General features: G+C 35.3%; 1 protein-coding gene across 8 annotated transcripts in view; it reads left to right on the top strand.

Annotated features, from left to right (window-relative positions):
- Positions 1-18,335, top strand: part of POLK (DNA polymerase kappa) — a 33,617-nt gene that overhangs the window by 9,282 nt on the left and 6,000 nt on the right. For 6 of the 8 annotated variants that reach the window (XM_064641090.1, XM_064641088.1, XM_064641086.1 and 3 more), the window contains exons 3-11: positions 2,377-2,496; positions 7,645-7,797; positions 8,170-8,301; positions 10,081-10,234; positions 12,034-12,237; positions 13,988-14,112; positions 14,296-14,462; positions 16,416-16,448; positions 17,947-18,043. In XM_064641090.1, the coding sequence (XP_064497160.1) occupies positions 2,377-2,496; positions 7,645-7,797; positions 8,170-8,301; positions 10,081-10,234; positions 12,034-12,237; positions 13,988-14,112; positions 14,296-14,462; positions 16,416-16,448; positions 17,947-18,043 (1,185 nt within the window). The remainder of the gene's footprint in view (positions 1-2,376; positions 2,497-7,644; positions 7,798-8,169; positions 8,302-10,080; positions 10,235-12,033; positions 12,238-13,987; positions 14,113-14,295; positions 14,463-16,415; positions 16,449-17,946; positions 18,044-18,335) is intronic. The other 2 variants (XM_064641092.1, XM_064641094.1) reach the window with 2 other exon arrangements.

The raw sequence follows: 18,335 nt of genomic DNA, 5'->3' as shown, positions 1-18,335 counted from the left end.
TTCCTTTCCCAAATTTTATCCCTCATATGTGTATATAGAGGGCTTCTTCTTAGGAGAAAGGCATGTGTTGGGAAGAAGGGGAGGGACTGTAGCTTAGTGTCACATAGGGTATTGTTGGATTCACCCACAGGGAAATGGAGGAATACAATTGTGTATGTCCTTAAGTGCTCCCTTTTTGTCCGAAGCAGTACCTAAATGTCACAGCATTTTGCAGAGGTAGTTGTGAAGGTTGCAGCTTCCTTAGGCCTCTTGTTTCGCCTTTTTCTGTTCCTTTTGTCCACTCCATCATTAATTAGCCAAGCAGATTTACTTCTATTGGTCACCTTCCTGTAACTGATGAATTTGATGTAATTAGGTTTTTCTAGTACTTTCAGTAGAATTTCTTGGTGTTCATTGCCTATCTTCTTGACTGTCTTCTCAGTATTCAAGAGAGGTGGCCAGTAGTGTGCAACTTTGTACCAAAGATCCACAGAGAACCCCACAAATCTACAAAGCTTTGAAATATTAGCCCTCTTAGTTGTTCTTCAAGAGTTCACATAGGACAATATAGGGATAACACTTTATTTGATCAACTCTGGGTTTTCTTCTCCTTGATCAAGTGGGTATTTCCTTGGGTGTCACTATGGCCCTAAAGTAAGTGTTTGATGTTTTGCTCATGAATTGTGTGTTGACTACTATTGCTCTGTGGCAGACTGCAAGGGCAGGGCAGGGGGGAAACTAAACAGGCTGCAAACAGCTCTTATTTTGCAAACTTGTTTTTGTGTGCGTGTGCAATTTCACATTGATCATACTTCATGTGCTATCAAGCTCCATTTTACTTAGATGTTTCTTGTACTTATTCTGTATGCTCTTTCTTGAAAACAGTGCTTTGTCAGACATATCCCAAATAATGATGTTTGCATAAATTATTTCAATAGCAAAGTTACTGTTTCATTTCCCGGTGTGAAATAGAATTAACTGTAAAACAAACTTTTAAAACTGACTTATGGGCATGTGTCCATTAGAATATATTTCTGTGCAAACAAAGCAAGAGAGTGTGAATACCAGATACACCTCAAGAAATCTGAAGAGAAACATTGATTCTTTTTATTAAGCTTTTCTATAATCTGCAAAATGACGCCTACAAACACTAGTCACAACTGTATTAGAGAAAGATTTTATGGCATTTCAACTGTGAAATACCACAAGAGAAGCAAAAAAAGCCCGCAGCTTAATAATAATCTTAAGTATTGGGTTGCTTCCCACACCTATATTTTGGTACTTATTTCTTTCAATGAGTCTCAACAAGTCATGTTTGATTGCAGAGGGAGAAAAGATAAAATGCATGTCTGATACTCAAAGAAAACACCCCCAAATTTCTTCTAATCAGAGATTTCTTCTAAACAATGAGACATGACACTACAGTCCTACCATTCATCTTTTTTATCACTATTATAAAAGCAGATATTTTTGCTTTTTATATAAATGCCTTATTCTTACTTGACTGTGGCTGAATTTTTGGTATCTCTGACAGTTTGGTAGTCAGACACTTTAAGCTAAAAATTTGTCCACTTTTGCAGATTTTACCAAATAGCTCAATAAAAGACTTTACCTTTTCCTGCAAATGTTATTTCCCTTGTAAGCTAAGCAGATTTTGCAAGAAAAATATTTTTCCTCGTTTTGAATTTTCCTCTTTTCTATTTCATTGTATGCTCTCTTTTCTTTGTTATGAGTCAGGAAGGGAAGTCACATTATACATTTTGTACATGATTGTTGTCTTTTTTTGTCTTCATTTCATCTCCTTTTATTTACACCTTTTAGAAGGAGCAATTAAATACTTGAGAGCAGCAGGACTTTTTAATAACCATTTGGTTTTGATCATCCTCTTCCAAATAGCTTCTAATTCTGCAATGTCCTTCAATATTAAAAGGTCAACAGAATACTCAATGTAACAAGTGAATTTGACTTACACAATGTCGTTTTGTATTTCCATATATATTAAACTATATGGAAATCTGGCAAAATGCTTAAATAAATTTTTATTAGTTTTATACTCCATACCTTGGAGGTGTTGCAAAAAATAGTTTGACTTTTATCTACTCTTTTTGAATTTTTGTTGTCAAGTGTTAGAATGAGTAAACATACAAAGTTCTCTAAATATGTCCCTTATACTCACTTAAGTATAGGGGCTCTGAGAAGGAGAGATATATTTGTGTCGTTTGAAGCGAGAGATGCAAAGCACCACTGATCTCTTTTCTGTATCATTTATATGAAAATCCAAAGAATGCATTAGAAACCGTTACTGTGTTTTATGTTTTCTGTGTTTAAAGATCAGATATGGTTGCTTAAAGGAGAAGACAAATAAAAACCTTAGTGTTTTTGTGATTTTTCTTTCAGGGTTCTAGATTTTATGAAAATGAACTTAAAAAAGATCAGCAAGTTAACCAACGAATTGAAAAAATGATGCATCTAAAAGAGAAAATTACAACACAACAGCTCTTGAAAGCACAGCTGCAGGTACTAATCTTGTAGAAGTTTTTTGGAGTAAATGTCAAATCATAAACATTATGGTGTTTTCTAGTTTATTGCATTAAGTTCTAGTGGAAGGCACAGTGTTAACTACTGTTTTGATGTTAGACATTCAAATAAAAGTGCACAATGTTTTGATGATGTCATCTTAATAAAAACTCGCTAGAGGAACAGATTGCAAAATCTCTCCAAAACGTTCTCTTAAATGAGTAAAATGAAGCAAAGTAATTCCTTTTCTTCTGTCTGATCAGTTTAAAGTAATTTATGTAAAGATTTGTTAAATACTTTGTTAATAAGTATCATATCAGTCTTGAGTTTTAGAATATATGTATGTTTGTGTTCAGTGGCCTCTGATGGAATGAGGGAGATTACAGTTTGGAATACAGAATTACTGACTTCCTCATAGAGTTTTCGATGTTGTACACCATATACTGTGAATTCTTAATTCTTGCATTACTCTAGAAAAGTAGTATTTTTTTTTGGTTTGTAGATTAGGAGGGGCCCCCTGGTGGTCTAGTGGTTAGGATGCAGCGCTCTCACCGCCGTGGCCCGGGTTTGATTCCCGATCAGGGAACTCCTCCGGGCAGATGGAGCTCGTCAGCCCTGTAAGGCCATCCATCTCAGAGAAGGTCACTCTAAACAAACCTACGTCCTGAGGACCTCGCTGCCACCGTCCAAGCTCGCTCGGCCCCGGCAGATGAACCTTAGGATTAAAGGGTGGGCTCAGTTCAGCACACAGTGTGTCTCACCTAAAAAATCCACTGCGCAGGCTCGAAGGGTAAAGACCTTTCCCAAATCTTCGTTCACGAAGACTGGCCATGATGATGATGATGATGATGATGGTGGTGGTGATGATGATGATGAGATTAGGAGCTGAAGCACGTGAAGATTAGACACATCCATTAACTTTCAATTGTGAGGATTATAGGTTGAGCTTTTTATGGTGCACAACCTTCTTTGTTCATTACAGATTTGCAAATCTCTTCTGTACATGAGATGCCAGTGTCTCAAATTTGCGCTCAGAAAAGCTTGCAATTCTGAGTACCTCAGAAAAGTTTGTTGTAAGTCTCTATGCCACAATGGTTTTTGGTGAATCTTTAGCATAGATCAATTATGACTCTGCTTGTACAATTGCTTTTTTTAGTTAACTGAGATAGCTTTTAAGTCACTTAATTACAGAAAAAAATACTTTCATTTCTACCTTACCTTCACCGCAGAACTATTTATTTTAAAGAGAATAATCTTTCTTATAAAATAAATTACATGAATGACTGGAATCTTATATATAATATTAATGTATAGTTATGTCATGAAAGAATATGTAGTGCACATAGTGGAAGCCAATGAATTTGTATTGCTTTGTCTACCTTCCTGTTGGCTTTTTCTGAACTTGGTTCTTTGATCTTTTAATATAATGTTATATTCTTTTAATATTTCTTATGAAAACTGGTTTCTATAGAAAAAAAAAGAAACTTAAAGAGAGAAATTCTCTCATATGGGTCTTACTGGGACCCAAGTTTGAAACTCCGTGTTTGATATCTTTATGCTACTTGCTGAAATAGCAGTCATCCTTATTTCCAATGGAGAAACTGTTAGGTCAGCTGTCGTACTTCATGAGAACTGTCATTAGAGGGTATAACATGCACACTTCTTTACTGGCTAAGTTTAGATCTTTGCAGCTACCAAAACATCTTGAAATCATGGATTTTGCTGTCTTTCTCGCCAGTAGAATGTGTGTATACCAAGGAATTTGTGAGGGTATTCCTCAAATTTTAGTTTTCCTTAGAAGACCATCTTTTCAGAAGGGCACTTACCACCATCGATTTTGCAAATATTGAAGATCAGAAAGGACTTCTAAATCTTAAAACTGGCATTTCTGCGTACAAATTTTTTTTTTTGGTTGTTTTTGGTTTGTTTGTTTGTTTTGGGGGTTTTGTTTGGGCTTTTTGTTTGGGTTTTTTTGGTTGGTTGGTTGGTTGGTTTTGATAATCTTAAATGTAAATGTGGTTTGAAGTTTTCCTCATGGATGTAATTGTAACATTTTAAGGGAAATTATATACTGTACAGTATCATGTAATTTTTGAAAGCTTTTCTGTAACAGATTATCTCAACAGCCTAGAGTGGAACTGGTTGAAATTCAGCAATAGTTAATAATACTTTAAAAAGTATCCAGCTACTACCAGATTTGGAAACTACTGTACTGTTGTTTGCTATTTTCATCCATGTTGGTTTTATCCCAGATGTTTATTCTGGGATAAATAGTTACTGGGTAAATAGTTACTATTGTCTTGCTTTTATTCACTCTTCTGTCATGCTTTGAAAACTCATATTTTGTATCATAGGGTAAGAAAGGAGAGATTACTCTTCAAATTGTCTAAAAGTCACTGTAAGCAAAATTAAACTTCTAATTGCAATTTGTACTTTTTAGTTTTGGGGTTTTTTATCTAGCTTATAAATAAATTTTTAAAAGTTTCTCTTTTTATCTTCAAAGGATAATTGAAAGAAGCTTTTAAAAACTTGCCAGCCTGGTTTGCCTCTAAGGAATTACTCCATAACTTTTAAGGAGATGTTTGTAGGTTCCTAGTGTTCTCTGAGTACATTTGGCTGGGTTTTGTTATGTAATATTGCTTGTATCAGTTTCTTTTGCTGAGGAGCTATCATTTTATTTAGTGTAATTTTGCTTCATTGTTTAGATGTGTTTGTTAGCTGATCAATAAGTAGCATGTTAGAAATATATTTGGGGAGGAAAAGCAAAAATAAGTTTTTGTTATAAATGTGACAAATTGAAATGCAGGAGTTGTGTAACTAGAGTAGCAACTGACAGTATTAATTGAACAATTTGAATTTGAGAGTAACCTGATAATTATCTGCAGAGCATAATTTAAAATAAGGATGCTTTTGATAATTATAGTGTGACATAAAACTCTGTTGAATTAGTAGCATAATGAAAATAATGTAAATACTCCACTTTTTTTTCAGTTGTTCATTTGAATGGCTTTCCTCCTGTGCTTTTAATTTGTCTAAACCAGTTTTCTCAGCCTCAGAGAGCGTACTGTACTCTTCTGTATGGAGTAGCCTAGTTTAAGGCCCCATTGTAGCCTTTTATCCCTCAAATCAAGTTGGAACAAAACAAAGAAAATACTTTGTAAATCATTAATCAGCAATTTAATTAGAACATTCCAAGCTCACTTGTCTTCGTTCAAGAGTCTTGAGCTCGAAAGATGGTTTTTTTGGGGTGAGATTTTTATGGTTTTTTTATTAGGCAGCTCTGTTGACAGAAGGAAAAAAAAGTCTTCAAGTGACCATGAAAATTGCATGTGAACATTCCTTTTGAGGACCATAAATGCATTGCAGTCAGTCCAGAGACATTTCTGTAATGGTACCTTAATGTCATGAGTTTGTGTGTGTTCTTGTGTCTGCAAGCAAATTGAAACTTTGGTTCCTTTTTGCTAATTCTGTTTCTTGAGATCTATTATGCCTATCATTTGATTTTTTACTAGCAGTGTCAGCCTTTTGTTGTGTAAATCAAGGTTACCATAATCATTAATGTGGTTAGATAATCATATTTTAATAGCTCTTTCTTTTTTTTTCCTGTATTTTCTCTTGCTTATAGAATGATATGTGATGCTGCCAAAACAGTTATCTTAAATCAGTAGACCATAAAAATCTCCTGTCAAATAATTCACTCATACTTTCTCATGACATGCACATTTCATATCTAATTCATAGCTGAACACTATTTCAGGAACAAGCACATGATCTGCATGACTTTTGATAAAAAAGTGCAAGCAAATTAAGCACAATTAACGTATTTCATAGAGCTATCTGCGTCTCGGCCTCTGCCTCACATTGCCATGGAGCTGATAAAGCAGTACTGCTCTCAGTCTACTAGTAGAGATACATCTTTACCATTTGGAGTGAAACACACTTTGTGTATAGGCTTTTCTTTAAAAACCTTGTCGTTTTCCTGGCAATCTAGCCTCATATGATATGAATTCCTCTAACACATATTGAGGAATTTTATTGAGGGATTGACAGTAGCTAACTTAGCTATAAATGAACCTGTTTGTTTGAGACCTTATTTCTGACAAGACAAGATGGTTGTGTCCTATGAGCTGCTGGTCTTCACCTTTCTAGGCAAATTTTTTGAAGTGTGATAGCTTTATTTAGGAGTGTTGGAAATTCTGTAATAGCATGTTTTCATTTTTTAAAAATAACCTATGTCACTAAAACGAAGTACTTCAACTAAAGTCTTAAGAAGTTTCTGTCTGAATCAGCTACATCATCTGTTTTTTTCCACATGTAGGATTTTGTTGTTTGTTGGGTGGTCTTTTGTGCTACTTTTGGGTGACATAGACTTAATTTTCTTCACAGTATCTGGCCTGGGGCAGTATTTTGGATTTATGTTGAAAACAGTGCTGATAACACAGAGATGCTTAGCTATTGCTGAGCAGCACTTGCACACAGCCAAGACCTTTTCTGTTCCTCACCCCACCCCACCAATGAGGAGGCTGGGGGTGCACAAGGATTTGGGAGGGAACATAGCTCAGACAGTGTCCCTGACTGACCACAGCAATATTTCAGACCGTATGGCATCATGCTCAGCATATAAAGTGGGAGGGGAAAGAAGGAATGGGGACTTTTGCAGTTACAGCATTTGTTTGCTTAAGTAACTGTTACATGGGATGAAACCTGTTTTTCCTGGAGATGGCTGAACACTGGCCTGCCCATGGGAAGCAGTGAATGAATTCCTTATTTAGATTTGCTTGTGTACATAGCTTTTTGTTTATGTGATAAATTGTCTTTATTTCAATGCATGAGTTTTCTTACTTTTACTCTTCTGACTCTCTCCTTCATTCCACTGTGAGGGTGTGGCTGCATGAACTTATTTGCCAGCTGGGGCTAGATGACAACAATTTTTTTTTCATTGAGTTTTTGGGTGGTTTTTGTACCAATTGCTGCAGCAGTGTTCTCTCTGGGAGCAAGTTTTGTCAGAAACTTTGTTGTTTGGGTTTTTTTATGCCAGTTTGGTGGTGATTGGGTTTGTTAGTTTTTTTCCATTAACTATATGCAAGGTGCATATACTGCTGCACTTCTGCCAGGTTAGTTTTTCAGTTATTGGTTTCTTCTGTTCAGGTGGACAAACTTGTGGTAGAACTGGAACAGACCCGTAACCTTAGCAGTACAATTGTACACATTGACATGGATGCCTTCTATGCAGCTGTGGAAATGAGAGACAATCCAGAGCTGAAGGAAAAGCCTATAGCAGTGGGATCAATGAGTATGTTGGTAAGGCCATATGTTAAACTACAGAAATTGATTACATAAATCTTAAGCCTAATAAACTATAACAATAATAGTATAGTATAATGACACTATTATATAGAAAGTGTGAAAACCCCCAAAATAATAGAAAAAACAACTGTTCTTAGACTTGACCATGTAAGGTGGATTTTATTTTGCAGTAAAAAGTGTACTAATGAAAATTTAAAGTATGTAAACAGTCTGAAAGGCAGGAGGGGGGAGGGGCAAGTGCATGTAAACTCTTAGCCTTGTCAGTCTTTTCTATGTGAAGATATGTGATTAGAATGTGATTCTTTAATAGTAAACTTTAAGAAGAATTTGATTACTGAACAGTAAACTTATTTATTCTCTCCTAAGTCCACCTCAAATTACCATGCTAGAAGATTCGGTGTGCGTGCAGCCATGCCAGGATTTATTGCTAAAAAGCTATGTCCACATCTAACTATAGTACCACTAAACTTTGAAAAATATGGCAAAGTGAGTAAAGAGGTAAGTCTGAAAGTGCTCTCTAACCAAAAGTTGGTGTACTTGGTTTTAGACTTTATCCATAATATCAGTTCTAGATAATATGAAAAGTGATAGCTTAAATATTAAACTCTTCAGTGACGTGGCTTTAAATATAAGTTAAACAAAAAATTGGTGCTTTTGGGCAAGGGGATGAAAGAGCATTACATTCACCCATCTTGCTGTTTTGCTAGTTAGTAGTGCTGCTGATAGAGGTTTTGAAAACCTCTGCGTAGTGGTAGCACTTGAGCCTTATTATTCTTAGAAGTTCAAAACCATGAAGCATGGTCTAATTATTAGGAAGTTGGAAGTACGTAGGAAACATGGAGATAATAATTTCCTAAAATGCATAGTCATAATTTTGAATACTAATTATTGGAGAGAGAAAAGCAAAGAACATTAGCGAGTTCTAAATGCAGATTTTTTTTTTTTAAAAGAAGGGACTTGATATAAAGAGCAGAAGAAATAGGGAAAAAAGAAATCATATTTTACCTTAATGGCAGTAGTTTACTTAGTGCCAGAGGAAATAGTTGGGTTACCCGAAAGCCTGGTTTAAAAAAAAAAAAAAAGGAAAAAAGATCTTTTGTATGTTTTAAATGAAACCAGTGCATGACACAAGTCTCCTGACTTCCATAAAATTATGGAAACTTACTCATTTATTTTTATGAAGCCTCAGTTTCTTCACATACAAAAAGTAAGGTTGATCTTACTTGATTTTTTTCACTTCTGTAAAAGAAAGCATATATAAATATGAGTATTTCAGAATGGATTTGAACTTGGTAAGGATCTTGGATTTCATGTTACATATTTCATTTGTTGTTTGATAAGGTGAAGTATTAAATTTTTTTAATTTCTCCTAAGTCCACCTGGAATTACCATGCTAGAAGATTTGGGGTGTGTGGAACCATGCCTGGATTTATTGCTAAAAAGCTATGTCCACGTCTAACTATAGTACCACTAAACTTTGATTTGGATTTTCACCTACGTTTTTCTCTTGGGATTTGGATTGAAAATATTTAAATATATTTCATTTTGTCATTTAAAATCCAATAGTGAATCCTATCTTTTTTCAGTTTCAGAAAGATGAAGTGCATGTGAACAAACATTGTGATACCTAAGAATTTGATCCAAACTGATAGGAAAACACATGAGGCAGTCAGATTTTCCTCCGTATTTTAAAAAAAAGAGAGAGTAGAGAAGGTAGAGGTTTTATTTTGACCATTTATTTTACTATGTTTCCTTCTAGGAAGATGCACTTATCACTAAAGATTTCCCAAAAAGTTTTAACCGTGGCATTAACTACTGCTCTAAAATGCTGGCTATAACTTTAGTTTTAACGTAATTTAAAACTTAGATGTTTGCAGTTGATGGTGGATTTTTTTAACCCTTGCATATGTGGTATCTGACACACAGTGCAGAAAGGTGCATCATCTGCTTTGCTGAGTTTCAGGTCCCCAGAGTTTTTTTCACATGCTTACTGCAGTGTCAGTGAACCTGGTGTCCTTATGCACTGATCTTAGTGACCTCTGCAGTAAAATACACTGCTCTGCATCTGTTTAGTTCTCACTTACTACTAATATCTTACTACTTGTGAGAAGCACTACTATAATTTTACAGTATGAAGAAATAATTTGTTCCTTAAGTATCTTTAATATTTATTGGTCATTTTGAAGTTTCAGAGTACATTTGTTCATGTCCTAATTGTGTGTCAAGATCTGCTCTTATAGCAGTGAGGCTTTAAACTTTCACTATGTGTTTATCAAGGTTAGAGAAATACTGGCTGAATATGATCCCAACTTTATGCCTATGGGCCTAGATGAAGCCTACCTGAACATAACAGAGCACTTGGAGGAAAGACTGAACTGGCCTGAAGATAGGAGAAGATTCTTTTTTAACACAGAAAGCCCTACAGGAGTAGGTAAGCAAATTACTTTTCATGTGGTCACCTGACACTGAGATGACAGGCAGTTTCTTTTAGGGATTCTTGGCAGAATGATGATGGCACTAAATTGTAGTTAGGATTTAAGCTTTATTTTCTTAACAGGATTTAATTGTTAGCATGGTGTGGAATTTATTATTAGAATGGCAGAGGATTTCTGTAAGGAGAATCAGTGTAGTACAATCTGTAAGTAGCAAAATAAAGAGTTTATAATATAATACAGTCTGGACCCTCTGCAGATTGGGTTGGATCATAGCACATGGTTTGATGTATCACTAACACTCTTAATCTAACTCAAATCATATAAAAGAACACGAGTCCCTCCCTCAGTCCTCGGAGGAAGCAGACAATGGGAGAGGTGTCCCTGGACAGTGGGGGGTCCCAGATCTCTCTGTCCAGCAGCAGCTCTGGTACAAGTTCCCTCTCAGGACCCATTGCAGGGGATTTTACAGACAGACAGTGCTCCTGGGGCTGCGAATGCTTCCTGGCACTGCAGCCACCGGGGTCACCCACAGGGATCACCCACAGCCCGGGCTGGCCTGGAGCAGGACCTGGGGGCGGGCACGGAGCGGAGTGATTGGCCTGGTGCCCAGGGACCCTGAGGCCAGGAGGGAGGGGAAGAAGGTGTCTGGTTTGTCTCCTTGGGGCACAGGACCTTCTGGGCCTGATAATGAGGGGAAAGGGCACAAACACGTTTCCAGAGAAGGGCTGCTCGCCTTGTGGAATGGCCTCAGTCACGATGACCAACCACGGTACCAGAAGTCGGGAGTGGGGGGTGCTGGTCACACATGCACATAACATAAGCTTCAGATATGCTGCACCCATTGGAAGTGTAAATACTTAGGTCCTTGCATATATTCTCTACCTCAGATTTTTAGTTAACAGGTCAACTTCCTCTATTGCTCACTTGTTAATAAATGTATACTGCTAATGATTTGGACTTGGAGGATATTTTTCTTTTAACGTGAGTAAAACGTGTAAAAGGTGGTACTGGGCTTTCTAAACCAAACTGCATGGTAAAACGGTTGAAGGATGCACTAACTGGAACATTTATATTATCAGTATTCAGAAATTATCTGAATAGTCATTAAGAGGATTATAAAGGATACACTACTGCAGAAAAGTATTAATAAAACAGAAAGCAGTGAACTGGCATGATCTTTACAAAATAAATATCACTGGTGTGTGATATTTATCATGTGCTTCTTCATACTTCTTTGACATCTTTCTTCCTCTGAAACACAAACAACTGCTTGGAATGTGAAACTGTAAGTGTAATGTTTGTAGAGTCAGACAAAAAGGACTGCTGAATTACTTCTTCTACTATGACTGCAGTTGAAAACAAGAAGCTCACCAGACTGATAGTTCTAGAACCACGTATTCCAGAAACCTAATTTTCTTTGGACAAAATTGAAAAAACTTCTGCAAAAGATGTTCATTTCCACCAGAAAAAGAGAGCATCTGGCCTTTAATCTGATTTGAAACAAAAATAAAGCCAAAATCTTGATGGTTTTCAGCTGCTACAGCAACAGGCCATTAAACCTTTTTGCTTTTCTGGAAGTTATGTCCAGTCTCCTAGCTAATTCTGCCAATCTCAGCCAAGTTCAAAACATATTAAAAACAAAGCAGTTATGACTCTCATATCTTCAAACAAAAAAAAAGGCAATGTCTAAATAAAAGTAGAAAGAAATAAAACCACTAGTGAACTCTGCAGCCGCTGTAGAAGGAAATCAGGATGTTATATATGGATGTATTAATCGTTTGTGTTTCTGTCTTAGATAAAGATGATATGAATATGTCTGACAAATTTAATGAGGGTGAATGCTCTTCTTCACCGGTACTGTTTGAAGACAACACATCTCACCTTAAACAAAGAAGTCAATCAGTAGAAAATTCAGTTGTCTTTGGTACTTCTGCAGAGGAAGTTGTGAAGGAAATTCGCTTTAGGATTGAGCAGAAAACTCAACTGACTGCTAGTGCAGGTATTCAGACACATATGAATAATAGTAAATCTTTGTATTTCCAAAGCGTCTTCTACTCTTATCTCAGTGGGCGTTAATTAAGAATTTAACCTTGCCACAGCGTTCTTGCGTTGCAAAGAAATATGCTCTCTTTACATGTACATGCTCTCTTCTGCAAAGACTGTGACTTTCAGTTGTTTCAGGAGATTTCACAGCTATTAAAGCCACTGCTATTTGTTTTCCTTTTTTTCTCTTTTTTAATCATTGAAACAGTTATCTTTTTGCTTCTTTCTTCTTGAAATACAAGTAGGTAATGTGGAGAAATGACCAGTGCACCTGAGCTGATCTTAGCACAGGTGGTTGCTATTTTAGTGCATCACGTAAATTGTTTCTGTCAACCAGTGGGTCATAGTAAATTCTGTCACTGGTTGCTAAACTGCTCTTAATTTGAATAGCAGATCCATATTGTTATGTGTTTCTGACTTCTCCACACCGTTCTTTGCTTAAGACAATATCAAAATTCATTAAAATGTTAGTTCTCAGAGAAGTAAATATGTGTTGAAGTTTAGTAAACTCTTTGGTAGCTTTTTAATATTTACCAATCAAATTTTATGTCTTGACTTCAGGCAAGCTACCTCTGAATCTCAAGTGTTTTGATTATAGTCTGCATGAGGTCACTAAAACCAGTATATGTCCCTAGCCACAAAGTTTGGAAGCCACCCTAGTGCTTTGTGAACCAGGTCAGTGAGGCATCAGGGAATGCTGAGCTTTATGAATCAGATGCAGAAGGCTAAGGAACTGTGAAATGTAAGCAGAGGTAACGAAACAGCTTGTAAGAGGAAGCTGGATGAGTCTTCCACCTATGTATAGTATCTCACGAGATACTATACTATATTGGTAGACAAATATCAGTTTTGTTTACTGAAATTTTGTCTTCCTAAGGATAAGTTTGTGTTTAGAAAACAAACATAGCTTTTATAAGTGCAATCAGGGATCTTAAGCCCAACAGGGAAAAACAATTAGAAGGCTAACCGAAAAAATACTGATAATCAATAGTAAGTAGAATTATTTCTACCATCTTGAATAATGTTTTATTGGTGAGCAAATCAAAAGTTGGACCACTAGGACTCTAGCACAGAGTTATTTTAGTTTTCTTGCTAAACCAATTCCAGAGTTCATTTGTAGAAACAGATACTTTGATAGAAAAGAGCCATCCCTCCTCATTCCTATCAGTGTCTGTGAAATATATGTATTTCTAAATGACTACTTGCACTGCTAGCCCACAAAATACTAAAATTTGGTAAATTTTGTCAAAAAAGTCTTTTTGCTGAAATACAAGGAAGAAAGATCTTCTCCTAAACAGTTCATTATAACTGCCATTGGAAGCATTTCCTTTGTCTCACCATAATCACATCATGAAAATGTTCAATCACGTAACTGATGTTATTTTTAAGCACTTGGTATTTAACCCTTCATGACTTATTAGGTGTCCCCAGATAACATGTTATGTTATCCTGACTATCTTATAATAGGAAGTAAACTTTATCTGTTATATTTAATCTGCTACATGTGTTTATATTCTCTGATGTCCATCTCAAAATTTTTTTTGCAGAATTATATCAAGTCTGGTTATCAGTTATTGTCATTCTTTTCCTTATTTTAGTCTTTGCCAAATATGTAGGCTGCTTATTTGCTTTTAAATATTTGACTGTTGAAATTAAACTCCATCTTGTATTTTTTTAAAGGTGGGGTTTGTTTGTTTGTTTTTAAGGAATAGCACCAAATACAATGTTAGCAAAAATGTGCAGTGATCGTAATAAGCCTAACGGGCAATACAGAATTACTCCTGAGAGACAAGCGGTGCTAGACTTCCTAAAAGATTTACCCATTAGAAAGGTAAGAGACACTATGACATTTACTCTGCTGTCATGTATGTTTTTTCTGTTCTAAAAGGAAAATTTCTACTGAAAGGATGCAGTTTTCTAGGTAATCTTCCAAGTTGTGTTTGATTTAAATTGTTCTTGGTAATGGATCTACAAGTGGAAAGTTTCCAGTATAATGTTACTTACTCTTTTTTAGGTGCCAGGCATAGGAAAAGTAACAGAGAAGATGTTAAAAGCCCTTGGAATTGTGACTTGCTCAGAACTTTACCAGCAGAGGGCACTGCTTTCTCTTCTGTTTTCAGAAATATCTTGGCGTAATTTCTTGGATATTTCCCTTGGTTTGGGCTCAACACATTTGGAAAAGTATGCTTTGGGGTTTTTTCCCTCCTATGTTCAGAATTTTCTAAATGTTTCTTTGTGTGTGTTACATAATGTACATTTTATTTTATTGACAAATATTATGGAAATATGGCTTGTTTAGCATATTTTTTTAAGTCTCTGACATCTGTTATTGTTATACATATGGCTAAGATACAACAGCCAAACATGAAAAAGCAAAGGTTTGTACAGCCCTGGTTAAATATGAAATCTAAAAAAGTCTTGTCAGGGAAGTTGTACATAAGTGTATATCAAGAAATTAGGGGAGGATCATTTAGGATAACCTCATAATTATCAAAATAGCTGAACAGAACTGAATTGCCCTAAGCAGAGGTGTTCACTCCTGTTTCCTTGAAAAAAACAATACACATTCATTAGTGTTTCTTATTATCTGATTATAATGAAAATTGCATTGGTATTTGATCTTCTCTGGTGGTAAAATTGTCATATTTCTAATGAAAGTAAGTGAAGTTTATGTGTCTTCTATGAGGATTACATATATATTTGTAATATCAACGTGAATTCGGTGGAATAGAACTGAAGATTTTTATATCCTTCTTAATATCCACTCCTTAAAAGTTCATACTACTTTAATTGCTTTTAGCTTCCTGTTTAGGAGAAGTCAGTCTGACTAGTGAATACATCTCTTCAATAATATTTGTAATTTCTAAGCCTGTCCTGGATACAAGCAGGGAACACTTGTTCTTTTAAAAAAAAAAAAAAGCAAACTGTAGCATTTTGTTGCAAAATAATATATACAGTTAACAGTTTGAAGCCCAGTAATGTGCTAGCACAAAAGTTTGTGTTGTTGGGTTTCTTTCTATTCAGAGGTATGTTGACTTGTAAGAAAACGTGCAGGAAGATTGACTTTGTAAAGGTGACTTGATAAAAGATAAAACCCAGTTTTCCAAATATTTGTTTCTGTTAATATATAAACAGACCTTGAATAGTCTTTTAATAGTTGGTGCACTCTTTTCCCTTATTCACCCTTGTTAGGTGTTGTAGTGTCTGGGAAATCTCGTACATAAAAAAACCCCAAAAAAGTTTAAAAAAAAAAAAAAAAAGGAAAAATAAAGAAAAAAGGAGCATTTCAGAAGTCAAGGTTATCATCATATGGAGAACACATTTTTCGTGGATTTAATGTCTAAGAAATTTCTTCTTTTTTTTGCATCAACTTAATTTCAGTGATTTCAGTGTGGAGAATGCAAGCCTTTAACACAGCAATGCCTGAGTCCTCAGTAAATAGTTCATCTTATGGTTGTTGTTTCTGACCACCTTCTTTTAAGAAAATCTGAACATACCAAATTTGTTATTTCCAATACTTACAAACATACAAAAATACTTACAAAGGACTTAAAAAGAAATTGCTCTGAGGAACTTCTTATATGCAGAAGAGTTGTTAAAGGGTGCTCAACTAAAACTGAAAAGAAAGAATGCAACAAGAAAACCCAGCCTTAACACGTCACCTTTAACCTGAAGAATCATTTAGACAGAAAGCAAACTATTTCCTCAGATCCTCAGATAAAAAGATATTCAAATATACAGATATGTTCAGGATTTTGATAGCAGTCCTTCACAGTTACAGCGAGGTGAGACAGCATAGGATTTGTAGTTAGTTTTGGTTTTAGATAAGACTCCTGATATAGGAGGTGAGTTGTGGGGTGGAGGGGTTGTTTGGTTTTTTTACACACTGTTTATTTTTATTGACTATTTTTATTGATATCTATGGCTGATCTATGTCTTTACTCAATCTACAGAAGTTTAAGGGTTTCTTTTCTTAAATCTCCATTTAACACTTGTTGTAGAAAAAGTTATCATCCAGACTTTATAGAAGAGATTGCTGTTACTTATTGAGGCATAATTGGTTGACTCAGAGTTTATTGAAAAGATAACAGTTCTACGTAAAGTGAGTATAATAAATTGCTTTTCTTTTTGAAGGGATGGAGAAAGAAAAAGTATGAGTACTGAAAGGTATGCCTTTTTAATATTGAGAAAAATTGCATTAATTATGAAAACTACTAAATACCATGTAGTGTATACTTTTATTAGACATATAATTTCATTATGTACTTATATGTGTTAAAAAACAACATATACAATAAGCTCACTAAATTAGATAAGGGCTTGAGTTTTTTTATATGTTCTAGTTTAATGTCAATATCAGTGTAATAGCCTGCAGTCACATGCATTTCCTTATTTTTAGGTTTCAGTTAGTGTAAAGTTCCTTAAAAAGGTGGTGCTTGTTGTTTCCAGAAGTTCATTTTCAATACAGAAGTGATGCAGGGAGAATCTGTAGAGCACCATAATAATTATACCTACCCTCATGTGTTGTCTTTTCTTAGGAAAGATGGTAAGAAAAGATGCTTAGTCCTATTGAGACGTAGTAGTTGTGAGCAGCTGAAGTAAGCCCCATAAGATTTTGGTACCATCAAATTTTGGTACCAAAATTTACAGCTTTAGTCTTGTGCTGGTTTGCAGGCTGCTGAGAGATCATGAAACTAGTTTATATGGAGGGGAAGAGACAGTCCTCTCTATACTGTTCCTTCCAGACCTTGGACTGCAACATTGCCAGAATAGCATGAATTACTCCTTGGATAATGGTATGGGACCCACAGGGAAATATTCGTCCCATTAGTTTGGCAGCATGCAAACATTCTTAGGGGAATGTGAATGATAATAAACAAAGCCTTTCCAATAGAATAGAGTAAACCTGAATATAACTTAGAGATGTGAAATCCAGTGTAACTATATGGACTTTACACTTGTAAATATAAAGCCTGACATGAAAAAATGGATCTGTGAGACCTTTCCAAAAGTATTTGCTGTCTAAGTTTTGCTTCCCATTTCTCTTAAAACCACTACTAACTGAAGGTTGCCTTTCATGTTGTTACTTAAAAGCAAATGTACAACAACAAAAAAATACTGTAATTTCCCTACTAAGAAGCTCTAGCAAAGGCAGTTGGCAACATTTTTGGCAGAAAGATAGCTTTTCCTCCTCTGAGGCTAGACGTAATTATCCTAGCTGGCATCTTTTTCTTAGCATCTGCATTATTTATTTCTGATATTTGGCTCTGATTTTGACTTTCAAATACTGAATTTCTTCTGATGTTACACAGCGTGTACAAAGGAGACTAAACTCAACTTGGCTGGCTCTGTGAATACATTTAGCGTTAGTATTCTGTCTTGCAAATATTTAAGCATTAATGACATTAAATCTGATACATTTTCAAATAATGCATGAAAAATTGAAAGCCAAATTATTTAATTATTTGAAGGGCCTTGCAAACATTTTGCAAACAAAGTATTCCTACTAATAATTACTTTTCCTTGAAGTAAATGCTCAAACCTATACAACATTCTTCTGATGTAGTTTAGCTTAACTGTATGAAAAATATTTTTAGATTGCAGCCAATTATATATGAACATATAGTAGGATTCATACTGAAAAAAGATCACATCTTTGTCTTAGAACATTCAGTGAAATAAACAGAGCAGAAGACCAGTACAGTTTGTGTCGAGAACTCTGCAGAGACCTTGCTCAAGACCTACAGAAAGAGGGACTTAAGGTATTTATATTATTCTGATTATTTCAAAAAGACACCACTTTGCACTCCAACTTATTAAATGCAGCTTTAGTGTAAATGCTTTCGGGAGCATCGTATCATGCAGTCTATCTTCAGAAGTCTTCATTGTTTCATTTACAGATGTTTAGAATGATGTAGGCAGCATTTTGATATTGTGGAGGTGTATATCTAATAATATGTGTGGGGAAAAAAAATTAAACTTATTAACCAGTTACTTAGCATAAACATTTTTTGCTGAAAGCAGTGTTTGTTTATAAGGGAGTAATAGAGCCAT

Source organism: Pseudopipra pipra, chromosome Z (assembly GCF_036250125.1).
Source record: "Pseudopipra pipra isolate bDixPip1 chromosome Z, bDixPip1.hap1, whole genome shotgun sequence".
NCBI lineage: Eukaryota > Metazoa > Chordata > Aves > Passeriformes > Pipridae > Pseudopipra > Pseudopipra pipra.
Note: the sequence above shows the minus strand (reverse complement) of the source record. Positions and strands in the feature narration are given on the sequence as shown.